At 41.6% G+C, this 21,353-nt stretch overlaps 1 protein-coding gene across 6 annotated transcripts in view; it reads left to right on the top strand.

The window, feature by feature from the left end:
- Positions 1 to 19,655, top strand: part of LRRC8D (leucine rich repeat containing 8 VRAC subunit D) — a 122,229-nt gene extending 102,574 nt beyond the window's left edge. For all 6 annotated transcript variants that reach the window (XM_056122874.1, XM_056122875.1, XM_056122872.1 and 3 more), the window contains one exon: positions 16,714 to 19,655. In XM_056122874.1, coding sequence (XP_055978849.1) covers positions 16,716 to 19,292 — 2,577 coding nt within the window. In that variant the 5' untranslated portion in view covers positions 16,714 to 16,715 and the 3' untranslated portion in view covers positions 19,293 to 19,655. The remainder of the gene's footprint in view (positions 1 to 16,713) is intronic.
- The last annotated feature ends 1,698 nt before the right edge of the window (positions 19,656 to 21,353 follow it).

The raw sequence follows: 21,353 nt of genomic DNA, 5'->3' as shown, positions 1-21,353 counted from the left end.
CCTTTATAAGGCCAGGGAACTGGTATGCAGATGAGGAAGCAGCTTTACGTCTCCTTAGACATCATAAATATTTCTTTTCCCACCTTCCTTTCATCTCAGTCTAACGGAATTTCCCCAGCTTCACCTCACCAGGCAGGCAAGAATGCCTGGTGCTGTTTGTGTCACCTGTGCACGCTCACACACAGCTGCACACTCTTATGTTCAAGGGTCAGCTTTCCTTTCAATGCTTTTGTGTGTTGTGTGCTTAGTTTGCAGGGCACCATTTTTTTTTTCTCCCTTTACACTTTCCCCAAAAGGAGGCTTTGGAGTTTTCTGATTTGATAAATAATATGGTGGTTAACTAGGTTAATGTTTACCAGCTTACTGATGGGAATAAGCAAACAGTATAGCTGACCCATGTAAGAAATTTCTAAAAAATCTGGGATTTCCTCCATGTGGTACTTTTCACCGGTCCTAACACATGGCGAGTCATAAGTGAAAGCTCCAGGTAGAAACACATTTACCCAACAAGACTAGACTTTATGCTCAAAGTAAAACACATTGTATGAAAAAGGTTTCTGTCCTTTCCCAGAAGCAGCCTATTCAGTCAAATCTCCCTCCTCTCTGCTTTTGTTTTCCCACCTAGCCAGGATATGAGCATTCCCTTTTCCTGTTGATCCCTTGTTCACATCAGCCAGGCTTCTTCACTGCAAATGGCTTGGACCAAAGTCTCAAGTGACTCTCAACTGCCTGGCTCAGCTCCTGTTCTCAACCCCTTTCTTTCCTGGATCAATGTGTGATCAACAATACCACTTATCACTCACACTTTTCTTCAAGTGCTGACTCTCTGGATTCTGCGGTCCAAATTTTCTTCTCTTTCTCCCACTCTCTGGCTGAGCCTTTGTCTCCCACGTGATCCTAGAGTGGTGAGTGAGGCAGGAATGCCAAGACCTTTTATCCTCTGTGTGCAGTATCCTTGACCCCTCTTCTCTGCCATATACATATTAGTCCCCAAAGTCTGATTCCATCACAGACCACCCTTGAGATTCCGGGAAGTTGACCACTCACAAGTACTAAACAGGTCCAGAGACTCCCAATTGAATCCCAGAATGGATTAGCACCCTACAGAGATGTCTCTGGACATCAACTGCTTACAATTTTAGAATTCCAGAAGCACACAGCCACCTTTGCGGCCGTGCTACCTTTCATGATATTCAAAGTGAGCAATAGAAAATAAATTCTCTAGCGTCTGCATGATAGTTTGAAGGAAGGTGGTGAGAGACTGTCTTCTAGATCTTAAGAAAGTGAGGTGTTTTCTGAGGAAATCACGGCTACAGTGAGGTGTTCAGGATGAGGAGGGGCAGGCTGGACCAGAAGGGCCAAAGGACATCTTGAAGGCCTGAGAGACTGTTAGTGATCTGGACTGTAGAGGTGAGGGGATAACCGTTATATAAGATGACTCAGGATCCTGTAAGACCTGAGAATTTCAGATGGCATCAAACCAAGATCAGTGTGCAGCCACAGAGGTTGGCTTCAGCTAGAGATGGGGCTCAGGCAGAAATTCGACTTGTGTCTCTTAAGGAGTAAATGCTAGTGAGGGACATTAGTGAGGGAGGGTCGGGGCTTAGGTAACCAGCTAATGCATTACGCAGGTCAGGGAACAAGATGGAAATAGGAAGAGCAAAATGGAAGGATTTATGAACTGGTAGACCAAAGAGATAACAAAGGAACTTAAAGGAGTCCATGAGGTGAGTGAAAGAGAAAATGGTGTCAAGGATCACACCAGCTTTCTATCAAATCTCAAGTTCACTGTTCTACCCCCTTGATCTTTTACGTGACTTTATTGTAACTGAATCTTATTTTCATAAAACCTTCAAATCCTGCCCCCACAGACATGTTACAGAATTCTTTTGTTTTTTCAAAGCTGGCAGACCCTATGTAATAAATTAAAAGAGATATACACCCTCACATTTTATGTCAGGACACAAAATCTACAAGAAATCTACAAGCTTAGTGTTTTCAAGTATAAGAACCATGATTTTAAACTATATTGGAAAAATATTTCTGAGGAGAGGGATAACTTAAGGAACAAAAATAATCCTGCTTTCATCTATTTAGATACACATTCATATCATGCACTGTACTGCTCAACATTAAGTAAAATATAAAGAAGAAGGAGTCAACCTCTAATATGGCAAGAACCCAATAATCAAAGCCTGTGATTAGTCATGCTAATCAGAGCTAGCTTGGGAATAAACTAAAATAGAAATTAAAATAGTAATAAAAACCAATCCCCCAATCCAACTTCATAGTATCTTTTAGGGGATACAGGGAAAGGCAGCATATCATCATTCTGTACTCTATTTTCTTTAGGTTAATATTACACAAATAATAGCCAAACAGTGGGAGAGCAGAAAAGGTGGGTAAAAAAGTCTTGAGGTCTAATACCCAGGAAAAGGAGAACACAAATACTTCAAACCTCTACAGAGACAAACAAAAAATGGAACATTTATGCACAAATAAGCCTAGTAGTAGTAGTAGCAGTCTAGAGACCACCTCAAGTGGGACTTGTACGCAGGCCTGGGGCTACTCCCAGCTGTGAGCCTCAAAGTTGGGTAACTGGACAAAAGATGCTCAGATGCCACCAGGGTCACACCTGATGATACTCATGGGGTCATGTGGTGTTAGGGACTGAACTCAGGGCCTCGCACATGCTAGAAAAAGTAATTTCCTGTTTTGTGACTCCACAGCACTTTGTTCATGCTCCGTATTTTGAGTAAATATCACTATGTAATTAATCTGTTTATATGTCACTTCTTTCCATCCACTGACCCTTGCCTCCAAGTGAGTTCTTCAAGAGCTTGGTCTGACTTCATTTCCCCTCCCACCAGCCTGGTGATGAATGGATGAATCAAGCTGCCTGGAGAGAACACGCAGGATTAAGGCACTTGCCTTGCATGTAGGAGCAAATCCAAGCACAGAACTGGGAGGAAATCCCAAGCACTGTTGGGTGTGGCCCCCAAACAAAACAACAACAAACAAGATTTAAATTTTATTTTACATTATTAGCTAAGTAAAAAGAGACCTCTGAAGGGGCCAGAAAGATGGTTCAAGTGGCAGAGCACACCACTAACTGAAAAATGGTAAGATTGGAATATCTAGAAGTTGTTTAGTTACTTTTTAAAAATTGAATCACTGTAAGATACAGTTACGAAGCTTTGATGGTTGAACTTCAGCCATACAATAATCAAACACCTATCCCTCCACCAGTGCACATTTTCTACCACCAATGTCCCCAGTATTCCCGCTACCCATCCCAGTCCTCACCCTGCCTCTGTGGCAGACACTTTCCCCAATACTCTCTCTCTACTTTTGGGCATTATAGTTTTCTCGAATTTTCCCACCACCATTCAAGTCTGGGAAAGTTCTGTATTTCCTGGAATCTGAGATGTAAGCATTTGGGGGAAGCTCTCAGTAAAAAGATCACCAAGGTAGGGAAGTAAAGTAGGGACCTGGAGAAGGAAGGAGTCCTCCTTCAAGAGGAAGTATTACCTTCTGTGTGTAGAAAGTCCACCTCTCTGTTTCTCTTCGAAATTTTTCTCTGTGGACCATTTTTTTGTGTTGAGCTACTTGGACATTTGCTTCCTATAGACTGGGCACTCTGTGAATAATGAGAGGACTAAATGGGAAATTTGCTTCTAATTTGCACTAAGCACACAGAGTGAATTTCATGGGTGGAGGGATAAATGAGAAAGTGAATAATTAAATGACTGTGGAGGAGGACTAATGCTTGTATGCCTATATAAAATTAATACGACTTTATTGGAAGCCTATGCAACATGAAGAACATCTAGATTCTATGGGGTCTTTGTATCAGTTCTTTATTAAAGGCAAATTTCTTTTACTACCTCATGGCAAAGAGAAAGTGTGGTGGGGCTTGTTATATAAAACTCCTTATTTCACACAGTGAAGAGTAAAGGCATCTCTCTTTTCAGCATTTACCACATGGGCACTTGCTCAGCAGTTCAGCACAGTGTTCTGATTTAAATGTTTATTATGCCACACAGTTTTCACCACACAGTCGGGTAAGGTCAGAACGTATGCATCTATTGCCTGCTACTACTCTGCCCAAGTGGTGGCAGAGCTGAAAAGCCTGAGGCAGTTTCATTTTTTCGGGGATGACTCCTCCTGGAGTTCCTTCCTCCTTGGCTTCTTCTGTCCCCTTCGATATGCTGAGAGGGAGCCCATTGGCCTCTGCCAAGTTCCTGCTGGCTCACCGGCCATCTGTGGGAATCAGCTCTTGGTTTACCTCTCCGAGGGGATGTGCCCAAATTTACCCTGGGTTTTTGTTTTCCTGTAGAAAGCTTCCTAGTTAAAAGCCAAAGCGCATGCAGGTGGTTAGCCAGAATGAGTTTCCTTCAGAATAAGCAGTGCGGAAGAGCTGTCCCCGGTTATCCATTGGGACATTAGGAAATGTTTGTCAGAGCTGATGCTTCTGACTTGGGTACCATTAATAGTAACCTTATGTGTCATTCTAATTAGTAGTGACAGGCTGTGCCTCACAGGTTCAGTACCTCTGGAGCCCTCTCAGGCCTTGCCCTTACAGGTCTTCATGATTCATTCTGTTAACAACCTTTATTAAGTACCTGTCCCATGCATGCCCTGTGGACTTGCAAATCAAAGAAACTCTCCTTCCTTCAGGGTAGGAATTTGAAACCTTGAGGTAAAGAAAGGGAAACTTTTGTGCTCTCAAGGAGGCAGGCTGAGGGTGGGAAGAAATCCTAGGATGCTGGGGGAGGAAAGTTGGCACTAGTGATAGGATTGATTCTGGAACTCAACTCTAATAACTTTGTAATTATGGTGCCATAATATTTTAAAAAATTTTAAGAAAGGGAAACTTATTAACAAGCTGATGATGGAAACCATGGTTAAACAGGGTCAAAGCAGCCACTGTCTAACCCTGCATTTATAGACCTGACGGCCAGGGTCTTCTCTTAATCTGCCAAGAAATCTTTTTAACTAAGTGACCTGTCTGCCGAACATATAGTATATTATTATATTTCTGTCTGAGATGCTTTCTTAAAGTTTAGATGGGTACCAGGGCAACGTACTCAGCTGCTTTCTAGCAATTCTAAGCCAAGCTAGGATTAAAGATGGATGAGCTCTCATCTGTTTCTTCCCAGCTTCACATCCATGACTTATGATCAGCAAGACTTTCTGCCCCAAAGACAACTGGATGAAAATGTGGCAGAACTTCTGAGATCATGGAGATATCCAGGAACACTATCTTAGCTCACTGTTTGAGTCTACATTAAAGCAAAGATCAGTCAGACTCCAGTAGACCAGAGAAACCCTATTGAAGATGAGTCACCTTAGAAGGAAAATGCCTGATATGCATCTAGGCTGTCAGTCTTAACATATTGAAAAGAGATAGAAACTTGTAAAGGCAAACGAAACTTCCTTTAGAAGTCCCACCAGCTGCCTCAGAGGCTAGATGAAATTAAGTTGATAAAGGTTTGTCTAAATGCTTTCCCCTGAGCTTGGGAGGGCCTTCATAGAGGCTTTCATTGCACGCTCTTAGCAGCCACTTCTCTCTTCTCTTTCTCTAGGTGGCCTTTCCAGAAAGGGTAACTTTTTATCATTATTATTATTATTATTATTATTATTCCTGTTTGGCAACCCCAGAACACAGGTACTGCCTTTCACACAGAGAGGCTACACTGCTACTCGGATGGATCTGGAGAGTATCATGCTGAGTGAAGTCAGACAGAGAAGAGGGACAAAAATGATCTCTCATGTGCAGATATAAAGGACCATAGTAGGAAAATAACAGATGGCCAAAGGCAACAAAACCCAAGAACTGGTCTCCAGAAATGAGTTTGGGGTGAATGAGGTGGCACCCTGGTGGACAGTGTGGTGTTGGAAGCTTGTATGCATGGAATCCTATCATGAACAATATTTTAAGTCATGGTGCCTAAGACAAAACAAAATATTTTTAAAAAATTTGTAACCGTTTATGAATTCCTTTTTCTTAGTTCCTCATAGTTTACCTTATATCCATTAAAATCGTGTTTTGAGTTATTATCCTCAGCCTTGAAGTAACTTAATCTGTAATTAGGAATATGCTAAAGAGAAATCCAAAGTATGTACTAAAACATAGGTACTAAAATATACTTTATGTAAAATTTCATTTGTTGTCACAAGTTCAGAATTCCTATAGTCCTCTACTTTCAGGTATCACAAGTAATTCTAAAATGTCTTTAGCACATAGTATATGGGTGGATTTTGCCCAGTGTGAAATTGGGGATGATGGTGTTAGTTTGGGGAGGGAGGTTGGACCACATCTGGTTGTGTTTGGATCATACTCCTGGCTCTGCACTCAGGAATCACTCCTGGTACATGGTGCAAATGGGCTGTCCAGGATCCAACCTGGGTCAGCCTTGAGCAAGGCGGGCACCCTACTATCACTCCAGCCCTAGTGAAAACGGGTTTAAACAAACCTATCGTTTGTTTAAAATGCTTTATAAATTTTGGGAAAGATTCCCTGAAAAATCCTGTGTTGTTTTTTCATCATCCAAACCAAAGCTGCCACAAAGAAGAACTATTTTTAAAAGTGAAACTTCTCAGGGCCCAAGGATGGCTCAGGACTGGTCTTCGAAGCATGAGGCATCAAACTGTCCTGGGACTGCCCCACATGCCAAGTACAATTCTGGAAGCACTGTCTTTTGTGGTCCTTGGCATCATGGCAAAGTTTATATAAGTTCTACAGCTAAGTGTGCAGAGCCAGGGAGAAAATAACAGTAGGTAGGGCACTTGCTTTACACATGACCAGCCCAGGTTTAGGCCCTAATACCCCATGTGATCCCCTGAGCCCCGACAGGAGTGACCCCTAAGTGCAGAGCCAGGAATGAACTCTAAGTCAAATGAATGTGACCCAAAATCAAAACAAAAAAAGTGTATGAACACCACAATCAGGTGGGGACAGATTCCAGTCCCCACTCCATCATTGCAGCAACAAAAGGAAAGTCAGGGATAGAGGGAGCACCACTTTTTTAAGGTAGGCTCAAAAGCAGTGCTCGAGGGCACAGGAACTACTCTCAGCAGTACTCAGCCAAGTAGACCTGATGGTTTGTTGCTTGGGCCTGCAGAGTGCTAGGGCAGGGGGCCCCAGGGCCATGCCACACTTCTGCCCATGCCAATAATTACCTCACTGATGGTGACTCTCATTTACATTGCTAATCAATGTGAACAAAGATCATGATTTGGGACATCAGACTTGTGTTCTTTCTGGTTTCATTTGCTGCTTTCTGATATAATTTTAATTGCAATGCTCTTGAAAAACTAATTGAACACAGAGGTTTATTACCAATCATTTATTTCAGATGTACCTTATGTACATAGTGTACAGACCAGTTGAGAATTCAATAAATCATTCTGAACATTTCTAAGGACTGATTAAGCCCAACTTGTTTGAGCCATGGAAATAGTGCAGCAAGCAGGTAGGCACTTGCCTTCCTTACAGCAGACTCGAGTTCAATCCCTGGTACAACCTATGGTCCACTGAGCAAGCCAGGAATAAACCCTAAGCTCTGACTGGTAACACCCGCAAGTAAAAATTTAACAATGGGCTTGTTTTGCACCTCAGTGATTATTCTGAATTCAGATTTGGCAAACATGGCAAATGTCTTTGGGCTTGCTTTAGACTCTGTCCTGAACTGGTTGTTTCCAGTAAATGTCCCTGTGACATAGGTATTGCTGTCAAGACTATAAATGAGGTGCAGATGTTCAGAGAGATAAGCTAGATGCTAAAGATTTTTTTCTCCAGAGTCAGTTCAATATAATCAAAATAGCATGACAGTCGTTTAGCCTGGCATGAATATTAAGGTCCAATCAGTTAGCTATCCTATTTCCATTGAAATAGCTTACATAATTAAAGATTGAAGACTAATGTTACATTTTAACAGCTTTATTGAGATACAATTCACATGGCATATAAACCATTTTCTTAAATGACATAGATCAAGACCAAAGAGATGGCTCAGTAGGCTGAGCACATGCATTGCAGAAAGCCCAAGTTTGATCCCCAGGCACTGCAGGGAGCAGTCCCTGAGCATGAAATTGGAAGTAGCCTTTAAGTACCATTCTTGTGTCAGTATGTCCCCAAAACCAAAATAATAATTATGACTACAAAGTATATGATTCCATGCTTTTTAGAATATTTATGGAGTTGTGCAAGCAACATTACTTCTGAGTTTTGAAGCTGGCTATTGTTTATTGGCTTATTCAGTTATTACTGGCCATACTTTCAGACTCATATATCACAAAAGAATTCAGATTCAGTTTCTATTATTTTCTGATTTATCTTTGTCCAACCAAAGTCCATTACTTCCTCCTTTCATTTTAGTATTAAAAACTTTCTCAACTTCCGAAGGAAATGTTGATCTACAGGAATGTTAAGCTGATTTTCATAGGTGCCAGAGAAAAGCCTTGGAATGTAAAATCCACTTACTTGTAACATAATTCTATAAGTTCTTTGCCACAAAAATATTATGAAGATTAGCGTAAATAATGTATGCAATTAAGATTTGTTAAGGGTGACTCCTTGGGTTAAAAGAATTAGATCCTGGGACCTGGGAGCTGGCTTAGAGCTCAGAGGTGCATGTGTTTAATACACAAGAACCAGTGTAATCCAATGCATGGCATTCCTCTTTCCCCATCAGCTCTGCTGGGGACAGCCTTTGTGGTTCCAGCACCAGAGAACCTGAGTAACATCATGTTGTCTTGCACAAGCATTGAACCAACCAGCTTTCTTGGCTGAGTATCACTAGAAGTGGCCACCAGGTCCCCTGCTTTAGAGATCTCCCTCAAAACTCCTAATCTGGTTTACTGAGATCAGACGCCAGGATAAGGAATTCAGAGAGCTAGGTAATCATTTGCTTTCCCATTGTCTTTACTCTTACATGGAAAGTCACTTGGAGATCAGAACATACTTCCTATAGGAATAGGTAGTTAATATACTTGTACACACACATATTCTCTCTCTCTCTCTCTCTCTCTCTCTGTGTGTGTGTGTGTGTGTGTGTGTGTGTGTGTGTGTGTGTGTGTGTGTAGAAAAAAGCATCTTATATGTTTTTCAAAGTTCCAGTGCATCTTTAACTCAATGGTTGAACTGTCCCTAAGAAGTAATAATTTTTACCAATTCTTAGATGGCTGAATTAGGATGACAAGCACATTCATTCAAACCCCATGTTCCAGTTGAAAACAAGTCAGTAACTTATAGGAAAATAAAAGTTCCTTGCCAGGTGATCATAACACTTTCTGAAGACTGGACTTAATTTGCTTTAGTTTCATCTCTTGATTTAACATTATAGTTTGAGATCTGAACAGGATCTGTACAGGCTAGTAATGGGTTAATGTAAGTAAGGATAGTTTGTAGGACCAGAGTGATGTATTGCCTTGTATATAACTGATCTAGGTTTAGTCCCCAGCACTGCATATGGTCCCACAAGCCAGATCAGGAGGATAGTAGATACACAGGACAGATAGAATGCTCCATAACTGGAAGCCTGCCTCATGAGCAAAAGGGAGAAGGCAGCTGAAATAGAGAAGGGATCACTAAGAAAAAAAATGGCTGGAGGAATCCGTCGGGATGGGAGATGTGTGCAGAAAGTAGATAAAGGACCAAACATGATAACCTCTCAGGGTCTGTATTGCAAACCATAATGCCCAAAAGTAGAGAGAGCTTATGAGGAAACATGTCTGCCATGGAGGATGGGGAGGGTGGAAAAGGGAGGATATACCAGGGATATTGGTGGTGGGGAATGTGCACTGGTAGAGGGATGGTTGTTTGATCATTGTGTGATTGTAACCCAAACATGAAACCTTGTAACTCTCTCACGATGATTCAATAAAATTTAAATAATAATAATAATAATAAGCCCTGAGCATTAATGGGTATGGCCACCAATAAAAGACTTATTTGTAACTTCTGTTATACAATAATGTTTTTCTCATTTCTCTTTTCACTCTATTTCTTCTTTCACCCACTCCTCATAGAGGGTCTGCCTCCTTCCTGCTTCAGTGTAGAAACCCTCCCAGCTATACAGGCTTACCCTGCCCTGTGCCTCTCCTGAGTTTTGCTTTGGCCAGCTCAGAGCAATTTTTCTAAGCGAGTTGTAATAGCACATTTATTGATTATCACCCCCCAGTACTCTGGGAGCTCCTTGAAGGCCATGACTAGGTGACCGCTTTTCTCTATTTCCTTCCCAGCGCCTGATCCATGGATTTCTTAAATTCAGAATGCTTGTCCTGAGCGCTTGCCTTAGAGAAGGTAGTGATTATATAATTTCATTACTCTGTCTCCTCAAAATCAAGGACAACGTTGACAAGCTCTGTCCTTCAACAGCTGCCCCTTAGCCAACAGTGTAATCACTGGAAGACCGTGTGTGATAGAGAAAGGTTTGGGGAGAGGAAAGCTTCTGTTGGTCTCTCCCTTCATGACACTGAAAGGTTGGGTGAGCTTTTTGTGCCTCAGACTTTCTAGTGCTGTTGGGCAGCAGTACTGTCTAATTCATGGGCGGGTGTAAGAATCAGTTGATAACTTTTCTAGAACAGTAGTTTGTAAAGCCAAAAAAGTACTGTGTGCCTGAGAACTAGAGGGGTCCTGTAACACCTGGGTTGGGTTGGCTTTAGATAAGAGAGAGTGTGTGTGTGTGTGTGTGTGTGTGTGTGTGTGTGTGTGTGTGTGTGTGTGTCCACGTGCACGCGCACGCGTGTGTGCATTCTTGGGGCTTGGGGTTGGTGGTTTGGTTTTGTTGGGGTTTTTTGTTTTGTTTTGAGACCACACCCAGCAGTGCTCAAGGCTTAACTCCTGGCTTTACACTCAGGAATCACTTCTGGCAGGGTTCAGGGGACCGTATGTGGTACCAATGATCAAACCCAGGTCGGCCATGCACATGGCAAGCACCTTACTGATGTACCCATTCCAGCCCCTGTGTTTCTGCTTCTTTCAGTGCCTTAACAGAGTTTGTCACATTGGAGGCATGCACTCTACCATGGCGCCACAGCCTCACCCACCCCTGAGATGAGATTTTAAGTTTAGGCTCCACTAATAATTATTTGATGTCTACACCTTAATTCTAATGAATTCATTTCCTGACCTGTTGAAGGAAAATAACACTTGGCCCTAAAGAGTAGTGTTCTGATGGTTTGATGGCAAGCTTCTACTTGTGTTCCATCTGTGTAGATTGAACTATTACAAGCCGGACTTTTTTCTTGCACATTGTATAGTCATATAGTTGCATCCTGTTTTCTCTAGCCAATTCAGTCCTTTGTACTCCAGGGAAGGGCAGCTGCCAGGCATGGCTTCTCTGGCCTCTGACCTCAGCAGATCAAGGTGTGCCTTGAGGTGGGAGGTATCACACCAAGCTTTACTCTGCATCCCAGCATGTTCTTCAGGCTGCTGCTTATGCTGCAGTTTGTATTTCTTTCTGAAACTTTGTACTAAAGTTAAGGGATGCATCCCGACAAAAGCCTTTGGATTTAAACTGAAAATACACTTATGTTTCCAGATCCTTTGTTTCCTCCCCCCCCCCTCCCCCCCACTGCCAGGGATTGAAACCAAGTTCTCACCCATGTGAAACTTTTGTTTGATTGACCACTGAGTTGCATCTGGCCTCAGATTCTTCAGACTCATTATTGTAAGATAACTCCATTTTGTTGGAATATAATATTCATATTTTCCACTCACTACTGATAACATGTTACTAGTGTTTAGTTGAAGGCATATTGAAGTTGTGCTGATTGTGTGTATGTATATATTTTAATCTTTATTGATTGAAATATTGTGATTTACAGTTTTGTTAGTGATGGTTTCGTGTGTAAATAATCCCAACACCACAAACCCATCCCCAGAGTTCCCTCTACTCTCCCCCAAAGATGTATGTATTCTTATACCTGTCATTTTCAGTAAATATTTTCTTGTGGGTGTGCACTTTGCAGTAGAATTAGTGATTTGTTGGGCCAAGAAATAGTATAACTGGGAAGGCATTTGCCTTACATGTATCCAACCAGGTTTTGTTCCCCAGCACCACATATAGTCTTCAAGTCCACAAGTAGTGATCCCTGAGCATGGAGCCACAAGTAAGCCCTGAGAACCCCCAGGTGTGACCAAAAAAAAAGAATTTGTGAAATTTTAGCAGATACTACCCACATGGTATGGTTCCACCAATTCCCACACCCACTTAAACTTCCATGTTGAAGATTTTGTTGTTCTTCTTGGCCAGCACTTGTCTTTTTCCATTTCAGAATCTGGTAGATTTTATGATACTCTGTAGCTTTTAGAAAATGGACCCCTTTTCTCAGTCCCTAATGCTTCAACTTCTCAACTTCTAGATGCTCATTTTCAGGAATGCAAGGGGCAAGGAAAGGCTGTACCTGAAGGCAAGCTCCTAGCACAGCCTTTGCTATATGGAAGAAGAGGACAAGTGATTGCTGCCATTACTAAAATCATCATCATAATCATTAGTGTTAAATGCCTTTTTGTTCTTTAGAGGAATACAATGGAGAGTGAGATGTAGTGTCAGCTTACCAGATCAAGATGTAGTAGAAGAGACAGCAGGAGCAGATTTTTGTTAGATCGTCTGATTGGAGGAAAGAGATAGTACTTGATCTGGGACGTGAAAAGTAAGAGTTCACTAGACAGGAAGAAAATAAAGAATTGGCAGAAGCACACAGACTCTTGGTTGGAATGGGCAGAGTAGACAGTCTGCTGGAAGGGAATCCCACCCACCCACACACTCTAATGCTGGATAGCCTATATGGTCTCAGTTGTTCAGGAGGGGAGGCCATGCCCATGGCAGTTTAGGCTTGGTGTGAAGTGACATTGCTCTCTCTTGCTCTCTGTTGCTCTCTCTTGCTCTCTCTTGCTCTTTCTCTCCATATTCCCCCTCTTTCCCCCTTTTTTCTCCCCTCTTCCTCTCTCTCCTTCTCTTCCTCTCTCCCTCTCTCCCTCCTTTAAACTGGTCCTTTCTGGGAAAGTGACCTACCTCCCTTTCTCCTGATTGAAGATTTGTCTTGAGTAAGAGGTACAGGACCGCTACAAAATATCACAAAGCTAAAGGATCCCACAGGTTTTTTTTTTTGTTCCATGGCCCTCTGGCTGTTTGTTTTTATGACAGAGACCAGTTTAGATTTTTTTTTTCTTGTGTGGGTCCACATGACTTTGTGGCAGCAAGTAACATTTATTGAATGTTCTTTAGCTCAGTACCATGTGTAGGCGCCTAAATGTTAAGGAAGTTTTATGATGATCATGAAGAACTTATACACTCTTTCATAGTACACCTACTATATGCTATATATTGATACTATAGAAGTAAGGAAGATGACTTCATCCCTGTCCAGTAAACAGTTTTATTAAATGTGATAAGGGCTATGATGAGGAGAGTACAGAATTCTGCTGAAGAAGCACCTCCCTGAAACTAAGGGTTAGGGAATACGTCTGGAAAGAATAGCAGAAAGCTGATAGCTTTGTCAAGGGATATGGGGAGAAAATAGTCTGTAGAGCAGATAATATCTAAGGGGAGCTGAATGCAGGGGAAAATGGCTGGTTAGAAAAACTGGGAGCAGTTAGCAATCAGGAGATGAGAAAGACCAGAGAGAAGAGTTTTAACGAATTACCCGCAGCAGAATGAATGAAGGAATGGAGAAGGTCAGGACTGGTGGCAGGGAAACTCGATCTCATAACAAGGCTTATAAGGCAAGTAACTGACATTCTCGGTATAATGACTTAAAATCAATTTCTCCTCCAGTCCTCCAAGCCAAACATCCTGCTTCTCTAGAGCCCCAAACAGTTATTTGAACAGTAACAAAATATCCTCTTAGAAAGAAGTCTGTGTGCAAACAAACAAACAGAAAGCTATTTTTTTCCATTACCCATACTAATGCCCTTTAATCATGGTCCCTAGGTGTGGCAATACATAGTTCTCCGCCAGGACTAAACCTGTGTGAGGCATGTCCTTCACTCCGAACACAAAGCAATAGTTTGTCTGTGACCTGTGGGCTTGGAACTTGTTTTGAGCATTCTAGATTGACTGATGAGCTCACCTGACATGAGGCTGAACTGTTTCTTGTTTACTTTCACCCACTATGCATTCCAATAACCTTTCCCCCTGCTCACATTCCCAGCCACTCGAAAAGCAAAACACAAAATTCCGGAACTCAGATAAAAGAGGTTCTTATGGGTATGCTATCTCCTACTGAGGTACAAATATTTCTTTTTCTTCTCCCAATCCTTGTCCTGCACCACCCTGCCACTTCCTTGGTAATATATATATATATATATATATATATATATATATATATATACATATATATATTATATAGGTAAAGGCCCTCCCGTTGATCGTCGATTTGCTCGAGCGGGCCCAGTAACGTCTCCATTGGAGACTTTTTTGTTGTTACTGTGTCTGGCATATCGAATACTCTCCGTAGCTTGCCAGGCTCTCCGAAAGGGGCGGAGGAATCGAACTCGGGTCGGCCATCTTGGCCGCTTGTAAGGCGAACGTCCTACCGCTGTGCTATTGCTCCAGCCCTATATATATTTTATATATATATACATATATATGTATATATATATATATATCTTTATATATATATAAAGACTGGATGCCAGGCATTTAAACTTGGATATCTGAGGGTGTAATTTCAAGCAAGTTTCACAAATAAAAGTACAACTCAGTCACTTACATAGGTTTGGATTTCTTGGGTTTGTGTTTGTCTGATAACAGAAAAGAAAATTCTCTTTTAAGACTCCAGATGGGAGTTAGAAAGATAGCAAGAGAGACTAGCGCACATGCCTCGCATGCAGGAGGCCCAGGGTTGGGTCCCTGGCATGGCATGGTTCCCTGACCAGCGTGGGTATGGCTCAGACTTTAAAAATAGATAAAAAGATGTTACCTCAAAGGATAGGAGTACATGTTCTGCATTGGGGTGTGGCCCAGAAAAAAAAACTACATTCTCAAATCCTAGGACCTGGGATTTTTCTTATTGTTTTTTACTAAATTGGTTTTTCTTTCCTTTTTTTAAGAAAGAAATTATTTTATACATAAATATCAAAACCAAAGGATGCAGAATATGGTTAATACTGTTTCTCAGAAAGCTGAAACTTCATGTTAAAAAAGATGCATATTTTATACCCTTCCTCCCCTCACCATGATTACAGAAAACATTTCCCATCACTCACCTCTGCACTTGAAGTGTTCGTTTTGATTCCTTCCAGAGTGATGGTCCTTGTACTCTGTTATTATTTGTATACACTGGCTTCAGAACTATAAAACCCTTGGTTTTGGTGAATGGTGACCACAATTTTAGTATTCTGGTGCAGGGATTCCCTTTACCACGGCAGGGTTCTCCTGTGTGGGTAGAAACCAAAGTTCTTATCCTGCTTTATTCAGCAGCATAGCAGCAGCACTGATCATTTCATGTCAGCCAAGTCTTTATTCACATTTCCTGTGCTTTCCATAAGTGCCACATCAAGGGCAAGCGTTTTCATTGCATATGTCAAATCCCAGAGACTAGTCATCCCCAGTTATCTGCTGTTTCACTTTCCATGGTTTCTGTTACCTGTGTTCAGGCATGGTCAGAAATAGTTCCTACAATAAAGTATTTGGAATCAAGGGACATACATTCACCTGACTTTCATTACAGTGTGTTTGTGAATCTTCTTGACTGGGACTTAGTGATTATTGTTAAATTTTTTAACGTGCCTAATTGATAAAGTTAACTTTATCACAGATATCAGAGATATATAAGTCTAGAGAAAAAATATAATAAATACAGAGATGGGTAGTATTCATGGGTCAAGTCATCCAGTAGTGGTCATGCTAGCAGATGCTCAGAGGAAATACTAAGAACCTTCCAATCATTACCTAACTTAAACTTTGCAACAGCCCTTAAGAACTGTGACCCTTATTGTGCCAGTAGAAAAATATAGGACATGGAGAATTACACCTTTATTCAGTGATAAGATTAAAGTTGATACACAAGAATTTGTATGAGAATTTAATAATAAACACAGAACCCCCTCATTGTGGCTTATACAAAGTAAAATTACTTCCACTTCCACTCCCCAAACCTCAGTCTGCACCTTAAGTAAGTTCAGAAAACAGCAAATGCCATTTCTGCTTTCATATGTTTCTATAAGGTTTAGTAAGTTATGAGTCTTTCAATTCTTCTTTAAATAGTCCTCAAATCTTTTTCTCCTTTCTACTCTAACCACTGTAGGCTTTGTACAAACTGTCACTGTTCTTTAATTCCCTGCCCTTTTTTTGCCTCTTCTCTTGACTGTGGGAGAAAGACTACTGGGGACAAATTGCCATTTTTCCAATATATGTTCCTTTTCATTTAATCCCTATAGTACGTATTGCTGATACAAATATAGGACCAGGGGACCTGAAAGATAGTATATCAGGTAGAATGCTTGCTTTGCACATGACTGACCCAGATTCAGTCCCCAGCACCACATATGGTCCTTCAAGCTCCACCTGGAGTCATTCCAGAATACAAAACCAGGAGTAAGTCCTGAGCATCACTGGATGTGGCTCACACCCCACCCTCAGGCCCTAAAGCCCCATCAAAAAGAAGAAAGAAAGCTAGGACCCGGCTAAGAACACTTTTTTTTCACAGATTTTTGCATGCATTTGTTGTAATAATGCCTTTTGTTTGCTTGTTTTCTAGGAATGTTTACCCTTGCGGAAGTTGCTTCACTCAATGACATTCAGCCAACTTACCGAATCCTGAAACCATGGTGGGACGTATTTATGGATTATCTGGCTGTCGTTATGTTGATGGTAGCCATCTTTGCAGGAACCATGCAACTTACCAAAGATCAGGTGGTCTGCTTGCCAGTATTGCCATCTCCTGTAAATTCAAAGGCACACACAGCACCAGGAAATGCTGACATTACTACTACCATCCCGAAAATGGAAGCAGACACTGACCAAGACCAAGAAAGACGAACGACAAGTGATGTATCCTTTGTTACATCTGCTGTGACACCTGACATACCTCTCAGAGCCACATATCCTCACACAGATTCCACAGTTCCAAGTCAGGAGACCAAGAAAGAGAAGAAAGACCCCACAGGACGGAAAACAAACTTGGATTTTCAGCAATATGTATTTATTAATCAGATGTGTTACCATGTGGCCCTTCCATGGTATTCTAAGTACTTTCCATACCTTGCTCTTATACATACTATTATTCTCATGGTCAGTAGCAACTTTTGGTTCAAATATCCAAAAACATGCTCAAAAGTAGAACATTTTGTATCTATATTAGGAAAGTGCTTTGAATCTCCTTGGACTACTAAAGCATTGTCCGAGACAGCATGTGAAGACTCGGAGGAAAACAAGCAGAGAATAACTGGTGCCCAGACTTTACCAAAGCATGTGTCTACCAGCAGTGATGAAGGGAGCCCCAGTGCCAGTACTCCAATGATCAACAAAACCGGCTTCAAGTTCTCAGCAGAGAAGCCTGTGATCGAAGTCCCCAGCATGACCATCCTGGACAAGAAGGACGGGGAACAGGCCAAAGCACTCTTTGAGAAAGTGAGGAAGTTCCGTGCTCATGTGGAAGACAGCGACTTAATCTATAAACTCTATGTGGTGCAGACAGTTGTCAAGACAGCCAAGTTCATTTTCATTCTCTGCTATACCGCCAACTTCGTCAACGCCATCAGCTTCGAACATGTCTGCGAGCCCAAAGTGGAGCACCTGACAGGTTACAAGAAGTTTGAGTGCACCCACAATATGGCGTACATGTTGAAAAAACTTCTCATCAGTTACATATCCATTATTTGCGTGTATGGTTTTATCTGCCTCTACACTCTCTTCTGGTTATTCAGGATCCCGTTGAAGGAATATTCTTTTGAGAAAGTCAGAGAAGAGAGCAGTTTCAGCGATATCCCAGATGTCAAAAATGATTTTGCGTTCCTCCTCCACATGGTAGACCAGTATGACCAGCTCTATTCCAAGCGTTTTGGGGTGTTCCTATCAGAAGTTAGTGAGAATAAACTTAGGGAAATCAGTCTGAACCACGAGTGGACTTTTGAAAAGCTCAGGCAGCATGTGTCACGCAATGCCCAGGACAAGCAGGAGTTACATCTCTTCATGCTGTCCGGTGTGCCCGACGCTGTCTTCGACCTCACAGACCTGGACGTGCTAAAGCTTGAACTGATCCCGGAAGCAAAAATTCCCGCCAAGATCTCTCAAATGACGAATCTCCAAGAGCTTCACCTCTGCCACTGCCCTGCAAAAGTGGAACAGACTGCTTTTAGCTTTCTCCGAGATCACTTGAGATGCCTTCACGTGAAGTTCACTGACGTGGCTGAAATCCCTGCCTGGGTGTATTTGCTCAAGAACCTCCGAGAGTTGTACTTGATAGGCAATTTGAACTCTGAAAATAATAAGATGATAGGACTTGAATCTCTCCGAGAGTTGCGGCACCTTAAGATTCTCCACGTGAAGAGCAATTTGACCAAAGTCCCCTCCAACATTACTGATGTGGCCCCACATCTTACGAAGTTAGTCATTCATAATGATGGCACGAAACTCTTGGTACTGAACAGCCTTAAGAAAATGATGAATGTCGCTGAGCTCGAGCTCCAGAACTGCGAGCTCGAGAGGATTCCACATGCTATTTTCAGTCTCTCTAATTTGCAGGAACTGGATTTAAAATCAAACAACATCCGCACAATTGAAGAAATCATCAGTTTCCAGCATTTAAAACGACTGACTTGTTTAAAATTATGGCATAATAAAATCGTTACCATTCCTCCCTCCATCACTCATGTCAAAAACCTGGAGTCACTTTATTTCTCTAACAACAAGCTTGAATCCTTACCAGTGGCAGTGTTTAGTTTACAAAAACTCAGATGCTTAGATGTAAGCTACAACAACATTTCCATGATTCCCATAGAAATAGGATTACTTCAGAACCTGCAGCATTTGCATATCACTGGGAACAAAGTGGACCTTCTGCCCAAACAATTGTTTAAGTGCGTTAAGTTGAGGACTTTGAATCTGGGGCAAAACTGCATCACCTCCCTCCCAGACAAAATTAGCCAGCTTTCCCAGCTCACCCAGCTGGAGCTAAAGGGGAACTGCTTGGACCGCCTGCCAGCCCAGCTGGGCCAGTGTCGCCTGCTCAAGAAAAGCGGGCTTGTTGTGGAAGATCACCTTTTTGACACCCTGCCACTCGAAGTCAAAGAAGCATTGAATCAAGACATAAATGTTCCCTTTGCAAATGGGATTTAAACTGAGCTAATACGTGCACATCCGTGTGCAGGAACAACTTCCTAGATTGCAAATGCTCACGTACAATTTATTGCAAGATAATGCATTTTAGGAGTAGACACATCTTTAAAAATAAAACACAGAGAGGTTGCATAGAAGGGTGATAGAAGACGTAACTGAATGTTCAATGTCTGTAGTGTTTTAAGTCATTCATTCCCAAATCTTTTTTCTTTTTTTTCTTTTTGGGGAAAGGGAAGGAAAATTATAATCACTAATCTTAGTTTCTTTTTAAATTGTTTGTAACTTGGATGCTGCCGCTACTGAATGTTTACAAATTGCTTGCCTGCTAAAGTTAAATGATTAAATTGACATTTTCTTACTATACCACCTTTCATGAGGTGTCTTGATTTACTTTGCTTAATTGTTGCAGTAAAGGTAAAAGGTAAAGGCCCTCCCGTTGATCGTCGATTTTTGCTCGAGCGGGCCCAGTAACGTCTCCATTGGAGACTTTGTTGTTACTGTGTTTGGCATATCGAATACTCTCGGTAGCTTGCCGGGCTCTCCGAGAGGGGCGGAGGAATCGAACTCGGGTCGGCCATGTTGGCCGCTTGTATGGCGAACGCCCTACCCGCTGTGCTATCGCTCCAGCCATCTAACTCAAATCACAGACACAGAAAACCCAAATTTGTGAATTTAGGTTTACTGAAGTACCGATTTCTTTCCCTCTTTTCATGTTATGCACCTCAAATAGTGCTTATAATATTTGACTGGTGCTATTGCTTCTGAGAATCCCCTTTTAAAGATATTATACTCTTAAAAGATGTTTGCAGTTAAGGTGTATAGCTTGTTGGTGGGGTGTGATTTGTCTTAACGACAAATAAGGAAAAAAACAACACTCCCCTCAATGATAACATTGTTCCATAATCTGCAGTTCTGCTTATATGACTCATTTTTATTCTAATAATATAGGATTACCAATAAATAGATACAATGTTTTTTAAAAATAAAATTTTTATTATAACCAATATAACACTTTTAATTGTTTAATGATTAATAACCTTCTAATATCCCTTTTGGAGGAAAACACAAAAGCAAAGCAAGTATCATTTAATTTCTTGCCCATCCACTGCTGGGGGGTGTGGGATAAGGATAAGACTTGTGCTTTGAGAGTTGGGGGAAACTTCGTTTTCTACATTCAGTTTAGTGATTCACTGTATTTCCTGTGTTTGCAGCTAGTAGGAGCTTTGTCCAGGAACCGCTGACAGAATATGCTTTCTAGGTGATGGTTTTCCTTCTTTAACTTATAGATGTCTCCGTCTACCTCAGAAAAATTCCTCAACCTGTTTAGTGTATTGGTGAGCAAGTATATCTTATGCCTTTTTCCTAGAGTGTTGTAGTTTTGGTTTTTGTTTTTTTCCTCCAGAAGAGAGAAGTATGTGATAGTTTTGTAAAGCAGTGTTGTCTCCTTACAAAACTCAATAAACTCGGTGAAACACTAACATTCCCTTATCACACCATAGTGTAACTTAAAGGATTTTATAGAGAATAGATTCATCCTTGCTTTTGCTTCCCCAAACCTGAATTGAGTGGGAGTAGTGAATAGCTGGCCTATTACAAATGTTGTTTCCTATAGAGTTCATAATACTGAGAAGTCGTATCACCAATAGAAAAGGCTGCAAACACCAACCACTAGAACTGAGTTAGGATATAATCCTTGCTCCAGCAGCCTCCTAAGAAAGGACTAGCTTCAGGGCTGAGGACTGGGCTTAGAGGGTTGAAGCTTAAGCTTTGCCTGCAGAGGCTTTGTGTTCCATACCCACCCCACATGGCTCCCTGGGCACTGTCAGGAATGACCCCCCCCCCCCCAAGAACCTCCAGGTGTATACTTCCCAAAAAAGAAAGGGCTACCTTTGAAATTCCCAAGTTTAGAAAATCAGGAAAGATAGGAACTTAGGATGGGGGGGAGCGATTAAATCCCTCTTCATCCTGCATTTCTCTCAGCCTTCGTCAATGAATGTGTTCACTCATATTGATTGTGTACCTACCTTGTGTTCACCCATTTCCAAGAACTGAGGATTTGTT

Source organism: Sorex fumeus, unplaced genomic scaffold (assembly GCF_029834395.1).
Source record: "Sorex fumeus unplaced genomic scaffold, SorFum_2.1 ptg000047l, whole genome shotgun sequence".
Taxonomy (NCBI): domain Eukaryota; kingdom Metazoa; phylum Chordata; class Mammalia; order Eulipotyphla; family Soricidae; genus Sorex; species Sorex fumeus.
This window is presented reverse-complemented; position numbering and strand designations above follow the sequence as displayed.